The following is an 18,701-nucleotide window of genomic DNA, read 5'->3' on the forward strand; positions in this document are numbered from 1 at the left end:
CGGCGAAGGCGCGAGAGCTGGATGAATGTTTCTGAAACAATCCGTTAGCTCCTTCGAGGTAGTGCAGATGCGCAGCAGCTGCGGGGCCAGAAGCACACAATTGCAGACAAGTCGGCAGTCCATCAATGCAGCAGTGCAGCCAGCACTGTCGGTTAGTTCAATGTTAGTGCACTCGGTATCAATTACAACTTGCAGCGCGCCATCGCCCCTGTAAGGCACGGACTTACGAACAGCCCATCCCAAGATCATTGATCACAGACCAAGATCAGAGGTTGCGCTGAATCAATACATTACTGAAGAGCAATTGATGACTTTCGACGTTCCAATTACCCAAGTACTTGAGGGAACAGAGTAAGAAATAAAAGGGAAAAAAAAGTCCAAGGCCAGTCTCGAACCAACAGCCTCTCCAAGTTCTCCACCTCACCTCACGTCCACCCTCGAGCTTCAATATATTACTGCCTCAACAGAGCAAACAAATGAGGATTCTCTCCCAGAAAAGAGGCAAAAGAAAAAAAAAAAATCAAAAGACAATCTATCGAAGAAAAAAGAAAAAAAATTCCTACTTCTCCCTCCCCAATTCCCAATTTCCCTTTCCCAATTCCCATTCCCAGTTTCCTCCACGTCTCATGGTTTGACCAGACCGGGTTCCACGCCGGCGCCTTGCGGAAGTAGTTTATAAGCAGTGCGTCACCGCTCGACCACTTGAGCTTCCATGAGACAGTGAGAAACCTGAGCCAAATTTTCATATACAACACATAAGCCGATAATCGCCAACAATCGCGAGGAAGGTGCGTTCCAAACGAAGTTCCATGCCATGGAATTTACACTCGGACATTTCCGACTTTGAACTTGAGGTTAGGTTGCGTGGTAGAAAATATATCTTAAAGATCAATTGATGCCTAGAGTTTTATACAAGACCTCTCATACCTCTTTCGTCTATCGAAATAGCCCTCCCTCTCCTCGATATACACGTAGATAATACACGGTAGTCTCTTCTCGTCCATCAAAGCCCTTCCCCCACACCCCATTAACCCTCCCCCTTTAGAAGATCTTCTCCTCCTCAACCACCTTCTTCTTATGCTGCACCTTCTTCTTCGTTCTCTTCTCAACCGGCACACCAAAGAACAAAGAAGGATTCTCCCCAGGCCTCAACAAATGGCTCAAATAACCCCTATGCGCCGGGTCCCTGTAATACTCTATATCCCAACGGCTCGTCGGATCCGGAAGCCTATACTTGAACGGGCCCTGCCTCGCCTCCTCCAGCACCGCCTCCACGTGCTCCTTGCCCACGGGCAACGGCTTCTCCGTGTTGACGCTCGTGCCCGCCAGCAGCCTCCGGATCGCCAGCTTTGTGTAGTATCGGGTTACGATGCGGCCACCCGCGCGCTCGATGGCGGCGATGGCGTCGGACGAGGCCCGGGATACCATGATGTTGATGGGGTGGCTGAAGGTTTCTTTGCCGCGGCCGAGGAGCTTGACGCCGTCTTTGACGGAGCCGAGGATGCCGCATTCGATGAGTTCTTTGGGGGTGATTTGCTTGGTTGGGTCGAGGCGGCCATTGTCGATCCATTCTTGGATTTGGTCGAGGTTTGTCACGGAGAGTTGTTGTGCGTTGCTATTCACGTGCCGTCAGTTTTGGTCACTCAAGCAAAGGATAAAAGCTCGAGCTCGAATCCAAGAGGTGAAAAGAAAAGGAAAAGGAAAAGGAGAGAGATGGAGAACTCACTGGTTATCGAAACCCTTCTTACCCTTGATCCGAATCAAAGGCGTCTGACCACCCTGAAACCAAGCATTCACCTTCGCCCTAGCCTTCCTACCCTTCTGACCCCTACCCGACGTCTTACCGTACCCCGAAGACGGTCCCCTACCAACCCTCTGCTTATTCCTCGTAGCGCCCGGGTTATTCGACAACGTGGCGAGAATGTGCGCGCCGCGCCTCGCCCCGGCTATCGTCGCGGCCGCCGGGATGTTCTGGAGGGACAGTCGGGTGAAGAGGGTCGCGAGGGAGGGCGTCGCCGGCCTCATGGGAAGAGGCGCGAGCGCCGCGCGTATTTGCGGCGTCAATTGGAGTCTGGGAGGCATTTTCTTTTCGTTTCCGGCGGGCGGGCGGGCGGGTCTCGTTTGGTGGAATGGTGTTGTCGCCCGAGTCACCTGGGGTTTGAAGTGAAGCTTTGGGAAGTTTGAAAAAATTCGGGAGCTGAGGTGATGTGTAGTTGTTGCCTCAGGCAGTAACATTTTTTAAGTCGTGAAACCACTCAAACCAAATCTCCCTCGCATCAATCTATCACCTCCCACAATACAAACGTATCTAATGTTAAACTTGAGCCCTTGAGAATGCAATTTCTCCAATTGGGTTTGTATAAGACCTAGCATACCCCAAGCAATCCGGCAATACATCCAACGCATCTAACACAGGGCATATTTCCCCCCTGGCATCTGTCAGATCACCGGGTGCCATTAAACGATGGGATGCCTCAAAAGCAGCGTAGAGCCCAGCTGTTGCTTTAAGTCGATTCGAGACTTGGCTAAAGGGATGGCAAACTTGGCGAAAGAAAACTCGACTCTTCATCTTGTGTGTTATGGATCTATGCCAGCATACAGAAAGCATTACAAAGTCGTACTAATACAGAGAGAAATAAGAAAGGAAATATGGAATCCCTCTGCCGTCCATCCAAGAAAGGAAGAAAACACAAAAACTAAACTTGACAAACAAGAAAGATCAAAGAAACCAAAAACGATTCCAATCCATTCATCATCGTATCCACGCTTCTACCTGGAAGCCAGTGTCCATAAACAAGTAGGTATATATCCCCGTCATCTCCTCGACTGTCGCCAACGCCATTCGCTATGCAAATATTCGATCCAGGAAGAAACAAAATTACACCCGAAGGAGAGCCCATCTCTAAATCTGCATAGCAAACTGCGGTCCAGCATTCGGCCCCCCAAAGGCATCGACACCCAGCGCCGCAACAGGCGAAGAAACCAAAGTCCCCGCCGCCTCAACAGCAGCATTAAAGTCCGCCGAGGCAGCAACATCACCAGCGCCCTGCACGGCAAGATTATTCCCGTTCCTCGCAAGCGCGATGAGCCCGAAGCCGTCGTTCTGGTTCGTGGAGAACAAGAGGTTCTCGTCGCCCGAGAGCGAGAACATGCGCGGGACGGTGCCGCCGGAGGAGATGCTCTCGCTGAAATCGAGGGAGATAGGGCCGCCTTCTACGGTGGGGACGTTTACCCTGAAGTGTGTGATGGTGTCGGTCTGGTTGCCCGTGTTGCGGTTGGATACGTAGACGTCCCTGTTGTCGGAGGAGACGATAATCTCGCCCGCTGTGGAGGTGGTGGCGTTGGCGGGGGGCAGATCCTGGCCGAAGGAGCTGAGGACCTGTGTAGGCACGAACTGGATGGAGTTCTCGACGTAAGTGACCTGGAACACCTCTACGATGTTGAGAAGCTCGCAGAGCAGGATGTAGTGCGTGGCAGCCTGAGCTCCGCGAGGGAAGAAAGCTCCGTGGCGAGGGCCGCAACCGTCGGGGGCGACGCGCACGCGGTTGACGACCTCAAATTGATCGTTCTGGGAGTCGATGACGAGAAGGGTGTCGGTCCCGAGGTCATTGACGACGAAGAACCGGCCGGAGGGGTCGAGGACGGATTGGTGGGGGTGGGGGGCCTCTTGACGGTTGGCATTGGGGCCGAGAGGGTCGTCGGAGGCAATTTGCTTGAGGAGGCGGAGGGTGCCGTCGGTGATGTCCCAGATGTCAATTGTTCCGGCGCCGCTGTTCAAAGGTTTCGTTTAGCTTTTCGTTTCTTTGGGGAGTGGGAGGGGGAAGGGAGTGGGGGCGAGGTTAATAACTTACAAGGAGGTGCCGACAAGTCTCGTCTTGTCTAGGTTGAACTCGAGGTGGACAACACCAGCAGATCCAGCAGCATTCTGGACGGGCTGAAGGGTATTAGAGTCTCGGCCAAGCTTAAAACCAAACGTTAGCTTTTGTCACTCTCTTTTTCCTTTTCACCAACTCGCCGAATGATACTCACCACAAAGAGCTTGGTCACAGCGTTAAACTCGTCAACAGCATAGAGCAGATTCGGCTCGCGGAAAGCCAACCAGCTCGGGTTCGTGCCAGCCTCGGTAGCGTTGGCGACGATGTTGAAGGAGATGCCGTCAAAGTCGACGAGGAGCACGGAGTTGGGCACGCCGACGAGGAGCTTGGTGGGAGCGCCGGGGGCCTGGCGCTTAGCGATGTCGATGTCGATGGAGGGAAGAGCTGCGGCGGCGGCAAGGGCCGCGTTGAGCAGGAAGGAGGTGAAGCGCATTGTGAAGTGTGCGTATAAGTGTAAGTGGAAGAGTGTGTGTATATATATAAGCTCAGATTTCCAAATGATATAGTCAAGTAAGAATGAGTGTAGCAAAGAATGAGAGGCGCCAGGCGTCTTGCAACAAGAAGAAGAAGAAGAAGAAGAACAAACTAGAAAGGAGTGTAAGTCGGACAAACCGGAAGATCTGATGATTGACGAGAAAAACAGAGAAGGATTAAACGAGGCGAATCACCAGGATCGAGGTGAGGGAGGGGGGGATTTTATATAGATGTCTTCAATGGCGAGGCCGTATTGGAAAAGTTAGGATGAGGAAAGAAAGTGGTTGCAACCCTGATCTTTTTCTCGGATATCGTCAGAATAAGGTAGGAGAAGAAACACGGAGGATGGAAACGTCGGTGGGATGGGTTCAAACCAAAGGAACAAAAAAAACGGGGGTGCCAGCACAAGAAACATGGAAAATGCAATAGATTCCATCGTCGTCTGAACATGGTGCGTGTGTAAGTGGGAGGGCTTAATGTGTGTGTGTGAGAGAGTTGGTTGAGTGCCGGCAACTTCGGGTCTGGAGTCGATCAAACACGACCTCTCACGCTTTCGGCGGTGACTCGGGGCTCGCAGCAAGACGATTGGGAGATGAAAAGTCTTGGCCTAAAGCCTGCGAGCGGTAACAAAGCTGACGTGCTCCGGCGCACCGGCTCCGTCCACCGTCATTTTCAGGACCCGGCGGGTGTGGATATGGAATATGGATGGGCCAGCGAGGATGACGACGACGACGATGTGGATGAGCCACGCCCCTTGAAGCCCGCCCCCAGTTCATTTCATCTAGTGTCTGGTGTTAAGCTTAATCGCATCCCACTTTAATCCAAGTGGCTAGCCTTGAGTTTCGGAGTTTCATGAGATCAATCCACCAGCACATCGTCAACCTCCAACCCAGGTTTAGGCGCCACTGTCTTCTATTCTCTAACCCCCACTCAAAGCGGCCTCCCTTAGACTCCCTAGGAATAATGGAGGCTAGAAGAGATTTACATCTTGATACAGAAGACCCGTGGCGCAGCGCACAAAAGAAAGAGAAAAAAAAAAAGAGACTCGAAAATCTTTGAGTCTGGAGGGACGGCGACAATGCCGCTCTTGGGCCTGAGCGACAGTCGATCCTGGCGCATCGCTCCCAAACCGAGATTTTTTTTTTCTCTCTTAGTCTACAATTAACACCATCACTTCCTTCATCCAAGAGATTATCTGGCAGATCAGGATCGCAGCAAGGCTAAGATTTGCTTCGCTCTCCCACCGTCACCATCACCATCTGCATCACCATCTCCAAATCCCGATCCAGATCCAGTCTTCGACCCCTTCTTCCTCCCCCCCATCTCCCCCTCTTGGTCCAAGTGTCTCAAGGGGTCCACGATGGGATGAAAGTTGTATCATCCGTGCTCAAGGCTTCTCTCCTCTCACGTCGTCGCCACACTTTCGTCCTCCATCTGTCGATTCCATCAATCGATTTTATTCGTAGGTCCTGTTGCCCTGTTGGCCCGCCGTAACTGCCACCCAAGATAAATAGAAAAGGAGATCAATCTTCATCTCCGTTTTTCCCTCAAACGCCAAAAAGAATCCCTTCAACGCCTCCTCTCCCGCCCCCTCCAGTATTTCCCGCCTTCAGATGCTGCCGGTTCTGTCTCATATCCTCGTTCCGGTTAAATTTCTACCAGCGCCATGAGAAAGGAAAAATTCGAAAACGTCTCCTACATTCCCCTTCTTGCTTCTCGCTAATTGTCCCAGAACCCGTTTTTTTCTGCTCTTTAGCCTCCCCTCATTTTCGCTTTTCGTCTCGTTTGCGTAAATCTTCTAATAATATGTTAACGCTTTATTTTATAATATTTTGCGTGTTCTTTTGAAACGAAACATGAAGCGTTGATGTCGGAGTCGTTCGAGAGGCACATTGTGGCTTCATATCGCGTTGAAGCAGCACGTATTAGCGCAAGATAGCACCATCAACCGTATGTCGATTCCGTTCGCATGGGGGTTTCAGAAAGGGGGAAGGATTCGAACTGTGCGCCCCAGGCCAACAAGAGCAAGAGCGCAAAATGTCTTTCCCACTCCAGTCTCACCCGCGGTATCTCCAAGGGAGGACATCCAAGACGAACCCAAGAGTCAGATGCTCAGATGCTCAGATGCTCTTCCCACCCGCATGAACCCGAGCACAGGCTTCGGCGTGGTCTGAGAGACGCAAATCATCAAGGTCCCTGGTCCATACTACTACGGCATCATTGATGTGTACGCACCCTGAAGTGCTCAGGGCGGTTTCATCCCAGTTCACCACGTTTTGTTCCCTCACTTTAACCTCTTAACTCAATGTAATGGCGAGTGCTCTATTGCACCTCTATCCCAGCTCCGCGTAGTGTAGAGTAGGTTTCAGTGGGCGGTTAATACTCCACGGCCGGTTGATAGGGCCAATACTACGCTGCCCTTTTCCTGTCGCAAGAGGTCGTCTTCGGCTCAGGGTTCCGAAATTTCTTGGGAAAAATGATGACAGGGGACATGGGTATGCAGAAAGCACCCACCTGCGACATGAGGAGACGAAGTGGGATGCATGTGGCATCGAAATCAAGCCAAGACGTTGATTCATGGTTTTGCCTCACCGTTGAAGTAAAGCCGAGTGAGATATCTTTTCCCTCAAGACCCAGAATTGCATTAATAGTCAGTTGTCAAAATCTCAAATCCAGAAGAGTTCAAGGACTAGGAACTGGTGAATACGCATGATATTGATGTCTACTCGTAAAGAAAAACTCAAATTAAGGTAGTATTAGTGGAGATCTATTAGAGTCTAATTCGAATCTAATGCAGCAATGATGCAAATCGCAGAAGATCAAAAGACGGAACAAATGAAACATAACGAAGCCATCACTCCATGTGCCTACCAGGTTCAATCCATCATGAGCAGCCGAACAAAGAAGGCCTGAGAATAGAGTCGCAAGCCAGGCCAAACCAGAAGAAAAGAAAATGACTTGACGATCCAAAAACGCCAGAGCGAAGCCGATCATCCGCATCTCACTGTCTTGTCCTCGACCAACCCCCTCTCTCCTCTCCTCTCAAATCCCTCCTCAAAACCCATTATGTCCTCCCAGATTCATCCCTCAACCGCCGAACAAAAGAAAACAACAAAAGAATGGTAAAAGCCAAAACACTCCTGAATCTCGCCTCTCGACCCCTTCTCCCTTCTCCCTTCTCCCTTCTCCCTTCTCCCCCTAGTAAGTAACCGTGACCGCCTTCCTCGAATACTTCTCCCCACTCTCCTTGATCAAATTCTCAAAAATCCACCTCCCAACATCCTCCCTCGAAATCATGTACCCAATAGCCCTGCTCTCAACACCCTTCTCCAAATCCTCAACGCCTACCCGAATCTCCTTCTCCCCCTTCTTCTTCTCATCCCCATCCTCCCCTTCATTCTTCAACAAACTCGGTCGAATAACCGTAAAATCCTCCTCACCCGCCTTCAACTTCTCCTCCACCTTCTTCTTATCCACATGCGGACTCTTCAACATCGCATAGAGCGGCAAGAACGCAATCGGCACATCCCTCCCGAAATCACTAATCCCCGTCGTCGTAATCGCCACGATCCTCGGCTTGCCCACCTTCCCCTCGGTTCTCAACTTCGCCAGCGCAGCGTAGAGGGCATTGATGCCCTTCTCGCACACGTTGGGGTCGTCGAGGGAAAACGTCTTGAAGCTCATGAGGCCGCCGATGCTGAAGACCACGACGTCGACGAGGGAGGAGGGGTTGGTGGGGTTGACGAGCACGCGGGACACGGAGTCGGCGTCGTGCGCGTTACCTTGGATGACGGTGAGTTTGTCTTGCGGGATGGAGGGCACGGAGGAGAGGGAGGTGGTGAGGCGGGAGGGCGTGCGGCAGAGGGCGAGGCAGGTGGCGCCTGCGGAGAGGGAGTGGCGGAGGGCGAAGTGGCCGCAGCCGTTGCTGGCTCCGATGAAGGCGATGGACTTTGAGGACATTTTGGAAGATTGGTTGGGTTTGTAGGCTGAAGTGGGCTTAATGTTGCTTGTCGATGTGTGTGAGATGTGTGGTAATTGGAGATGCTTGCTCGAGCTTGTGTGAATTTTTCGGTGAGATGAGGGCCGATGCAGTTTGTAGAACTTGTAATTGTATGAGAAGAGTAAAGTAGTATTAGGCTTGCTGTTGATGATATGATGATTCTGATGATGATGATGGAAAACGAAAACAACTCCCCATCCCATCAAGACATTCCTCCATCTTTATACTTTTTTGCCATCCCTCCAGGTTCCACTTCTCTCTTTTTTTTTCTTCTCTCCTCTCCTTCCTCTCACACGACCATCCAAACCTCGCACACGACATCAGTCGCATTCGCATCCTCGCACTCTCTTACCCCAAAGCAGGAACGTCGTCATCTCGCAGCCCAGTACAACCCAACCCGCCTAAACCCAACTCGGCTCCGACCCCTCGGGAACGAATCCTCCCAAAAACGCCATCCTGTCTCCGTCCAATCAGTTCCTTCCAACGGAAACGCCACCGGCGGCATATCCCTTCAACTATTCCTCCGATCGGCTCCACTTCTGCAAGCCACCAAGCCACCAAAACGCCAAGTTGTATCCTGCCCCTGCCCAGTATTAAAGCCTTCATAGGTTTTTCGCTGGCGATCGCTAACAGATACAGGTGGACCGCGACAACGCCACAAAGCCCGATGAATCCCCCCGATTGGGATCCACCCTCGATCAAAAAGAGTCAAAAACGGCTTGGCGCTTCGCCCTTTTCGCGTCTTTTCGGCCTCGAGAACTTCTTCTCGATCGTCGAGGATGACGCCGAACTAGACTCGTAGTTTATCACACGACAGCGAGTTTGCGCAAGCTCCGCCTTGATGCGACGCGAATGGATCCTTGCATGCATCGCGGGACGTGGCATTTTTGACTGGCTGCGAAGGGACTTTATTCTGGTGCCTGTCGGGTTTTGGGTTTTTAGTTTCATGAAGCAATTTGCTTGCTTCGTCGTCGTGGCTTCGTGGCTTCGTGGCTTCGAGACAAGTGTTGAAGGACCGATATCTCCGGAAAGTTTAGGACATCATGTCTACCGTGATGAACAGCATGTTCCGTTAATGCTTCCTGGAATTTCCGCAAGAAAACATCACGCTCGGTGATAGGGAGGAAGAGGGTTCGTCTCTCAGCAAGACGAGCGGCTAACTCCGTCTTCGCATTCGCATTCTCCAGGGTTACGTTCTAGAATCACCAATTTCATCAATTTCTGTATCATATAATGCTGTGCCCCAACCTTAAATCGATGCCAAGGTATATAAATGACTCTTAGCCCCCAACACGTCTTGATCGGAAAACATATGTACGATATTCGCGTTACACTAACCATACTTTCTCTACCAGAGTCACAAGTGTACAGAGATTCCATCTCAATAAGTTTTTGCCGCAATGCAATTGATCCTTCACAACGTTTCCCCGAGTTGGTTCCACCACTTTTTCAGAGCCTCAGCCAAGAGCCAAGAAGAATCAACGTCAAAAATTAGCCATTTATCATCAATCTGTACAGAGAAGCCGAAAAAAAAGGAAAATATGTAGGAAAATAGAAAAGGGAAATGAATGGAGAAAGAAAAAAAAAATTACTCAACAGGATTAACAGCAAGAAAAACACGGATGATGCATTACCAATACTAGCAGGAAATTCTTAAACAGAGGAAAGAAATAGAAAAGGGACAAAAATCGCACGTTAAAATATGATATCAAAATTCTCTCTCTCTCTCTCTCTCTCAAAACTACACCCACAACAACGCACCCAACGCAATAATCACCGCCAAAGCACTAGCAGGCCCCTTCTTCCCCGCCGCACCATCCTTCGTAGTATCCTCCGTGCACGACTGCGCAAACGAGTTGCCGCCCTTGCACTCGTCCGACACCTGCCCGCCGCCGGAAGAGCCGTCGCTGCCGCTGCCGCTGTCGGTTCCGTGTCCCGTGCTGCCGCTTCCGGGGTTGGTGCCTCCAGGGATTTGCGAGACGCTGTCATCCGATGACTCAGCGCCCTTGGTCATGTCGCGACCGGTGGCCGCGAAGCTGGAGAGGACGGTGCCCTTGTCCGTATCCTCAACCGTGTCGTTGGTGGCGCGGTAGTCGTTGTAGATGTAGCTCTTGCCCTTGTTGGTTCCGGGGGGGCTGTTGGCGTTGAAGCACTGGACTTCGATCTCACCGAACGTGGCGTAGTAGTAACCGACCTTCTTGATGTCTTCGCCATTCCAATCGATCACGCCGCCGGCCCAGTCGATGGTGCCCTTGGCATTGGACTCAGCGCCGCCAGGCCAGATGGAGAGCTGCACACGTGCCGGCGTCTGGGGGAAGTCCCACTGGTTGGCGGTGGCGTTCCACGTGTCCTTCTTCTCCTTGGTGCGCTCGACCTGGCCGTCGACAACCCATTGGATCTGGTCAGGGGTCCATCGAATTTCGTACTCGTGCCAGTTCGCAAACGTGTCCGAGGACATAGAGATGTTGTAGCTTTGGTCGTCTGCATGGAAGTATTGTCAGAAATCTAGGGTCACTCTCGGCTTTTGGTTTTCCCCACTTCTCATCTTCTGAGCTTTTCGTGGTCGTCAACTTACACTTGGGAATTCCCTGGAAGTAGTAGTTCGTCTGCGACGTCTCGAGATCCACGCCAACCCACTCGTAGTCAATCTCATCTTTCACATCACCGTACAAGATGAACGCCGTCACGACACCCCTGCCGCGAGAAGTCTTGATCTTGGCCTTGACGGTTCCGTACCACATGTACGTCGTAGACGCCATCACGGTACCCACGCTCTGGGGCTTCATCGTCAGCAGGATGTTGCCGTCGTGGGCGAAGGGCGTGCCCTGGTACACCCAGTCGGCCTTGGACGAGTCGCCCAGATATTTGCCCATCTCCACAATCCTGTCCAGAGAGTTCATAGGGTACTTCTTGTTCTGGCAGACGGGGGCGGGGGCGCACGAGTCGAGCGAGAAGGACATTCGGGGATCGCAGCCGCCGAGACAGAAAGCTCCAGTACCGCACTGTCCATATTCTATTTGTGATCGACGTTAGTAGCTGGCGGATTTCTTTTTCAATGAAAATTTCATCTTAATCTCTTTCAAGAATGAAAGCGTTTCTTGTTCTTGGATCAGCTTGGAGGACCACACTTACGAGAGCAGCAAGGCGCTGACTCGGGACACTTCTTGTCAAGCGAGCATGATGGAGGAGTTTGCGCAAGAACCGTGGTGGCCTGCAACAAGGCCACAAGGGCCATAGGCAGGAGTGAGCCGATCATGACGACGGAATTATCGAATTGTTGTCGAAATATTAAGAATTAAGATGTATGTTGGTGTTGTCGAAAGAACTTCGAAAGTAAAAGGACTTGGTTTTCGCCAAGGGGTACGCAGCCTTAAAACGAGTGAAAAGGTGTCGTCCAGGTGGAATATAAAGGTGAGACACAGGTTGCTATTGTGTCTGTCGAAATGTGTGTATGGGACGCGACGACAAATATCGTGTTTCCTTTTTTTGCCGAAGATGAGAATTGGCAGTGCTATTATGCCACAGCTTCAAATCTGCCGAAAAAAATCCCAATTCTTCTCCGAATTAAGCGAGAGTTGCCAGTCAACGAAATGGACCAAGACCGAGCCAAAAAAGGAGCCTATTCACAAAGCCCTTTTGTTGTCGAGTCGTTCAAAAGTCAATCCGGGTAGATGCAGCGCGTCTGAATTTAACTTGCAGTCGACGAGCGTACAAGATCCAGCAAACGTGGTTTTCTCCGACCGGATTAGGAAACTCCCAAAGAATTCCTGGGTAACCCGAGCGAAAAAGGGGCCGAAAAAGAAGACGTAGATTTGCTGGGAAGGTCGATCAGGAAACGAAAGTCAGGAGGTCGCTGCCAAAACTGAGTGCGGGAAACGATCGCGTGTTCGGGAAGGGGGGATGAATCGGGTTGCTGTAACGAGCGTAGGGATGATTTTCTCTGTAAACTTCACGAGGATAAAAACGAATGTGGCCTCGAGAAGAGTTTTGAGGAAGAGAGAAAAATGAGCCGAGGAAATGATGATGAGGAAAACCCTTTGGATAAAAACGAGCGATTGGGTTGAGGGAAAAGGCGAAAGGCTATCCAGAAGAGAGAAAGAGGAAAGAGGGGACCACAGATGGAAATGGAAATAGACGGTCTCACTTATTACGAGGTACGAAAGGACGAGGGAGGCAAAAAAGCGAGGTCTTTCGGGTCAAATGCTACCATACAACTCATGCTCCATACTCCGTACAAATGATACTTCATTGTCGTATCAATACCTATGCAGTCCTATCAATTCCCTTGCCGTTATACCCTCTCCAATGCCTGATATGCCATACCACTCATCTAGCAATACGAAAGTTAGGTACTCCCGCAGTCCAACATGCGTTGAAGTGGGGATTGGCGCCAGGGAGGGAGGGTAATATTATCCGTTTGATACTTTTTACCTGCAATCTGGGGACGGAAGGTAGAAAATGGGAACACTGAAGTGTGAGGAGGGTGGACTGAGCATCTCATACGAAGCACGAAGTATGTATGCACAAAATGCTCATTTGGAGCCTGATATGTACTGTTACGACCGTGCCCAGCAAAGGGCTCGAAGGCTCAGGGGTATCTCTACTTCACGATGCCACTCATGATCATTTATGAATATTTTGCTAGATATTCTTAGACTTATCTTAGTCCGAAGTATTAGACTAAAAGACTCATACGACGGTCCTGACATCTCCACTAACGGTCAAATGCTCCACTCCCCCCCTTTCATTCTCTCACAGAACTGCCTCTCCCTAATACCAGTTCTTAACCATCCTCAATCAGGGATGTTGGGCCCTTGCCCCGTGAACCCAGGCCGAACCCAGGCCGGGGCACGACACGGACGTGGAAAACGAAGTCAAAAAGAAAACCATGAAGCTAGGCCGAGCGTGCCCCATGCAGAGAGCGTGGGTCAGTGTGGTGTGGAGAGCTTGGTTTCTAACGGTCCTGCACGAACAATTTCTGCTTTTAATGCACTGCACTTCAACTGTTGATTAAGAGGGAATGTACAGTACTTAGCCGCTGCTTTAAGACCTGATGTGTTCGCATAGTCCTTCTTGTACTGGTACCGAAACCCCATTTTAAATTGGTGGCGCCGAGAGTGCGCTCGTATTGGCCCAAAGCGGTTCATTTGCAGATGGGATGGGACCCCTGTCTCCTTTTCTCTCGAGTCCAAAGAGTGACAGAGGTACGAAGTACCTCAGTAAGATTAATGCATTTCTGTGCAAAGGATATCTCATCAAGGCACGAAGTAGCTTTGAACGGGGTACTTCGTGCTTGGAATTTGTCGCTTGATAGGGAGGGCGAGTCCACAAAGTATTGACGGAATGGTCCAGAAACAAAGAGCAATGACGTCCAATCTGGTACAGAATGGGCTTCCTCGATACGAGAACCTCAACTGTTCCGTACTGCCAAGTCAATGTCTTTCGCTGGCACGCTCTTCACCGTTTCCTTTCGAAGGTCGTGACCTCGTATGTAAATTAGTCGACCCTTCGCTGACGGCCGTTGCTCTCAGACCACACTGGAACCGTTTTTTCTTCTTCAGTGGGGTCCTTGAACACCGGATGAGAAGGAAAGACCCCCATAACAGGACACCACGAAGTACGCTACGCATACACATCCTTCAGGTGTCTACTAAACTAGGCACATCCCCCAGATTCCATCAGGGGAACAGTCATCAAAATAGCTCCGAACTAATCTTAATATTAGCCAGAAGCAAGGCACAGCAGTGAACAAAGTACCTCGGACACCACACTAACGACTCTTCGGTACCTCACCAGGGAACACACGTGCCCAAAAATGCGCTAGCTTGGACACCACTTTGCCTCGTAAAAGAGGAGCCAAAAACCTGAATTCCAGTGATCAGTCGCGTTGCTACCCTGATTTGACAGGTGTGCTCCCTTGGAGGGGAGCCATGATCTGCTGGATCCGCGTCCCTTTCCCACGCAAAGCAGGAAGATAAGCGGTTGTGGGAATTTGCGCGAAAGATTTCCCCATGGCATTGGCAAAGTACAAAGTATGTAAAAAGCCACCGGCGTTCCTCTTCTTGATGATTAGGGTCTTAGAGTAAAACCTCCACACATATTTTAAGGTCAATACATAGGTACAAATCGTTGGGTCCGAGTCTCCAGATAAAATGGCATCTCGGATCCGGCATGATGTTCATTGGCCCATTCGGTTCTCGACCCTTTATGGAACAATGCCACAAAGCCCAGTAATCAGTAATATTGATGTACTTCGTATGGAGTGTACTTCGCCCCTCTCGGGTTGACATTAATGTTAACCCCCCAAAACTAATCTAGATTTGCATTGCTCTCGCGGAGGAGCACACTATTGAGAGCTGCAGACTACCTCAACGTATCTAAGACCTACGAAGCAAGGAACACCGAACATTGCGGGGCATTAACTTCGTGAACAATCGGCAACTGCCGAATCATACCATAAAGACTGGTAATATAGATAGATACCTTATGCTCAAGTCCAAGTCCTTCAGCGCATGAACTGCGAGATTTTATAACTTGATGGCCCATCAAAGGACCCGTCTTCCAAAGCGAAGGCACCAACCAAAGGACTCACTCTCATCCGAGGCGATGAAGGACCGCGTCAAACGGATCCGTCGTTATCTATTGTGCCGATCGACGCATACCAGCACTTGACCGAGGATCAAGGCCCGAGATGATGAACAGAAGAGAAAAATGAATAGAAGAAAAAAGCTGCTCGCTGCCATGTGCCCAACGATTTTCAGCCATCCAATCGTCGGTGCTAGCTGGTTATAATGCGTCGACACCTCCCTGAACTGATGATCGCAATCGACGGCCCGATGCCCCAAGCCACGAGTCGGGCAGGCAGGATAGCAACAGCAACCTTGTAACTTCGTAGCTGTCCAAAGGATGCGGATGAATAAACTACAATGGGGCGTGCACTCCTCAGTAGACTCGGAAGTGCTCAAACCAGGTACACACTAGCAAAATGTCGTCATAGCCAATCCCTAATCTGATCCCAAGCCCAAAGATTCGCAGTGTGCGAAGTACTTTCGTACCTTCTACCTTCCCCACGCTCTGCCATCCACAACCAACTATTTTAGACGCTTGCCTCAAGGCATGTACTGTACCTCCGAGTACAAGTAAACATCAGTTCATTAGGGTGTGCACCGAGAGGGACCACGTGGTGATATGGCTTCGGAAGTCTCGAGACGTACCTGCATACAAACAAGGCTGAACGGATCACTCGGGAGGGAGGGAACGAGTGTCAAGCCAGCTTCCAACTCTCCTTTGCAGGGCAAGAGTCCATCGAAATAGTTGCATGCCGAGCAATCCTATCATTGAAGGTTCGCATGTCACGTGAGGCATCAAGTCCAACTTGGAAGTGGAGAAAGATTAAAGAACGAGGGGACACCCCAGTATCCCATCTATTGGGGGGTATAGACTTCCTGTAACCTCAGAAAACACAATTTCACCTGCATCCTCGCTTGACTGCCCCGTCTGCGTATGATCAGACGCCGTGCAGCCGAGCAAAACGTTTGAATACCAATCTGTAAAGATATATAAATCCCCCGAAAACGCAAAGACCGTTTGATTCTGCCTTCACTCTGAAAAAGAGAAAAAGAAAAAGTGAAGTGAAAAAAGAGGAAAAAAAAACTCAACTTTCCGACCTGTCGTCCCTTTGATTAAATTCCTTTTGCGAACCGCCTAACCGTCCAAAGTCGCATCAAACCGTCCTGACCCTGTTACCCTTTCATCCCCGATACCCGGGGACGAAACTAAGAAAGAAGGAAATAAGAAGAGAGAAAATAAGAACATAAGGAGAAGACCATGAAGAAAAGGTGCAAACATGGTGATGATGATGGAAGTAGTACAGGGGAAACAGCCATCATAGAGGGTGCTGATGCCGGCGGGACTGCTTCGGGCCGGAATTCTGTAAAGCAGGCGAGATCACCAAGTTGGAGCTCGCCAAAATAAAATACATGGTTGACCTTGTTCATCTCGACCTGCGATGGCCAAAACCTATGGGGTACACGAGGCTTTGACATCCCAAGCTGAGACAAGACAAACACCAACCCGTGGGTATGTGATTCCCGTCCCGACATCTCTCTCGATCTTTCTCTCACATTGTAACCGCAAAACGTCCCAATTCCATGCCGTGAGGCAATAACCAGCCGAGTGTGAAAGGAAAGAAAGAAAATGAAATAAGGAAAAAGAGAAGGAAGAACAAAAGTAGCGACGACAAATCAGACCAGGAAAAAAAGAGAACGGGCAAAGACAAGGACCAATCTACAGTGGGTATCAACGCTTGTCTCCGAGCGGAACCAGGGTGTGTGATTGGCTGACAAAATGCGGCTCAACCTAGGTCATGATAACCGCCATGAACGTGTGCTTCCGGAGTACTTTATCTCTGCTTAGGTTGGTTAAAGAGCTCCGGAAAGTGTTCCTTGGCGTACTGTTCGCAAGCCTTTGCAGGCTTGCCAACCTTTTGTCCGATGACCTTCCACTTGCTGTTCTCGTACTCCTTAATGGCATTGAGGAGGGCCTGGCTCTCGTCCTCGGCGAACTCAGCGTAGTGCATGTCCTTGTACCAGTGCTTCTTGACGCTACCCTCGGTACGCGTGGGGAAAGTCTAGATATAGGGTTAGCGACTGTTTGCACAGTCATAGAATAAAAAAGAGGTCTTTTTTCTCACCTTGGCAATCTCAGCCCAGCTCTTTCCAGCGTCACGCATCTGCTTGAGTCGGAGCTCTTCCGCAGGCGTCCATGGCGTGTTGGTGCGGCTCTTCTTCACGGGTGGGGGAGTTGGGGCCGGCGCGGCAGCGTTGTCCACGGCGGGCTGGGCGGGGCCACCAGGAGGCGCCGGTTGAGGGGGAGCCGTGACCGAGGTGGGAGGAATCTGAGGCGCAGAGGTAACCGGCGACGCCGAAGTGGGCGGCTGGGGGCGCTTGTTTCGTCGACCACCAGCGGGAGGCGTAGGAGTAGCTTGCTGTGGCTGCGGTTGCGGCGGGCCGGTGGGAGGCTGCGGTACGTTCATGGGCGGCTGTACCGGAGGCGGATGATGAGGCTGACCAGGCTGAGGCTGGCCGTAGGGCGGGAAATCCATCCGCTCGTTGCGGCGCGCCATATCTTGCTGGTACGAATGGGAAGGCGCGCTTCAAGAGGGAACGTGTGTTAGCGACAGCCTTGGGGGGAATATAAACTGAAATCAACTGCAAGCCGCAGAATAAGCGGACAACAGGGCAGCGTCTTGATCAAGAAGACAGAAAACTCCCAATCTCCCACTCTAGCCTGTGACCCGTTCACGCGAGGGATACAGTCAAAGAGTTGCTTGTCAATCTGGAAGGCCATGGGTGTCCCGGGGTCTCCATGTGCAGCCATCTCCGCCTTGATCAGCAAAAAATATACGAGCACGAAGGTCGGCCGTCCCTTCCCTTTGCCATCATTGTCAAGGCGGCTTCGTGGCACACAACACAGACCGGGCAGCCAAGCAGAGGACAGACAAGCGGGGTGGTTGGAGGAGTACATCGGGTACATGCAAGACAATGTACCTGGATTGTTTTCTGGAGGGGAAGGCAGAATAGGAAACACAAGGGTGCGTTGTACTTACTGCATCTCATTTTGATGAGTGTTGGAGCTGCTGAAGTACGTAAGGTCCGGTACGGGACCGACTTGCCACTGCTGCATGATCTGTGACGAACACAAACATTAGTGACGATGCCAACGCAGAGAGAGTAAACAATTCAGAACAATTGGCGAAGACAAAATGTCAGCGCCCCAACGACGCCGGAACCCGCCAGCTCCTTCACTTCTCAACCCCCACCATCTTCATCCAGCCTCTTGTCCTCCAAAAGCCATCACTGCGCTCCGTTTTCCCTCAATCCGAGAGATGAGGCAAGAGATGAGAATTTGATGGTCGGGCATAATGCAGATGTGATGCTGTGGATTAAGCGGAGAGGCTTGATGTGCTCCAGAGAGGAGATGGTCAAGGCGTTGGTAGCGGAGGCAAATTATGTGGAGGCTCAATGGAGCTCTCCCGCCGTAATCAAGCTCTCTGGAACACGCGAGGCAGAGCGGGATAAAAAAAAATTTCGAGTCGTAAACCCAAAGTCGACGACACGAAATAAAAAGAAAGGGAAAAGCTTCCAAGTTGCAAACCAGGTCGTGCCAGCGACAGGGCAACTGAGGAGGATCAAAAGCAACAAGCGAGAGAGTGAGTGTTACTTACGGGCAAATGTATCTCTGAACTAGGGGGAAAAAGTTGCGTGTGTCAAAAAACACCAGGTCGTCGATGTAGCGACCTCGCGATTTCTTTTGAGGAACGCGACAGCGGGTAACTCAAAGATGATACACGA

General features: G+C 50.9%; 4 protein-coding genes and 1 pseudogene across 4 annotated transcripts; all 5 read right to left on the bottom strand.

Annotated features, from left to right (window-relative positions):
- Positions 1–1,041: 1,041 nt before the first annotated feature.
- Positions 1,042–2,082, bottom strand: SAPIO_CDS2047 (Uncharacterized protein; the record flags this gene model as incomplete). The annotated part of the gene is made up of 2 exons (XM_016785180.1): positions 1,042–1,615; positions 1,727–2,082. 2 exons carry the CDS (start codon positions 2,080–2,082, stop codon positions 1,042–1,044), a joined length of 930 nt encoding a protein of 309 aa, XP_016645058.1.
- An 820-nt stretch (positions 2,083–2,902) lies between these two features.
- SAPIO_CDS2048 (uncharacterized protein) lies at positions 2,903–4,308 on the bottom strand (the record flags this gene model as incomplete). Its single annotated transcript, XM_016785181.1, has 3 exons — positions 2,903–3,770; positions 3,852–3,961; positions 4,030–4,308. The coding sequence occupies 3 exons, from the start codon at positions 4,306–4,308 to the stop codon at positions 2,903–2,905; spliced, it is 1,257 nt and encodes a 418-aa protein (XP_016645059.1).
- Positions 4,309–7,547: 3,239 nt separating this feature from the next.
- Positions 7,548–8,309, bottom strand: SAPIO_CDS2049 (annotated as a pseudogene; the record flags this gene model as incomplete).
- A 1,781-nt stretch (positions 8,310–10,090) lies between these two features.
- Positions 10,091–11,605, bottom strand: SAPIO_CDS2050 (uncharacterized protein; the record flags this gene model as incomplete). Its single annotated transcript, XM_016785182.1, has 3 exons — positions 10,091–10,830; positions 10,925–11,362; positions 11,482–11,605. The coding sequence occupies 3 exons, from the start codon at positions 11,603–11,605 to the stop codon at positions 10,091–10,093; spliced, it is 1,302 nt and encodes a 433-aa protein (XP_016645060.1).
- Positions 11,606–16,750: 5,145 nt separating this feature from the next.
- On the bottom strand, positions 16,751–18,033 carry SAPIO_CDS2051 (uncharacterized protein; the record flags this gene model as incomplete). The annotated part of the gene is made up of 3 exons (XM_016785183.1): positions 16,751–16,978; positions 17,042–17,501; positions 17,957–18,033. 3 exons carry the CDS (start codon positions 18,031–18,033, stop codon positions 16,751–16,753), a joined length of 765 nt encoding a protein of 254 aa, XP_016645061.1.
- Positions 18,034–18,701: the final 668 nt, after the last annotated feature.

This window comes from Scedosporium apiospermum (genome assembly GCF_000732125.1).
Source record: "Scedosporium apiospermum strain IHEM 14462 chromosome Unknown SEQ_SAPIO_0085, whole genome shotgun sequence".
NCBI lineage: Eukaryota > Fungi > Ascomycota > Sordariomycetes > Microascales > Microascaceae > Scedosporium > Scedosporium apiospermum.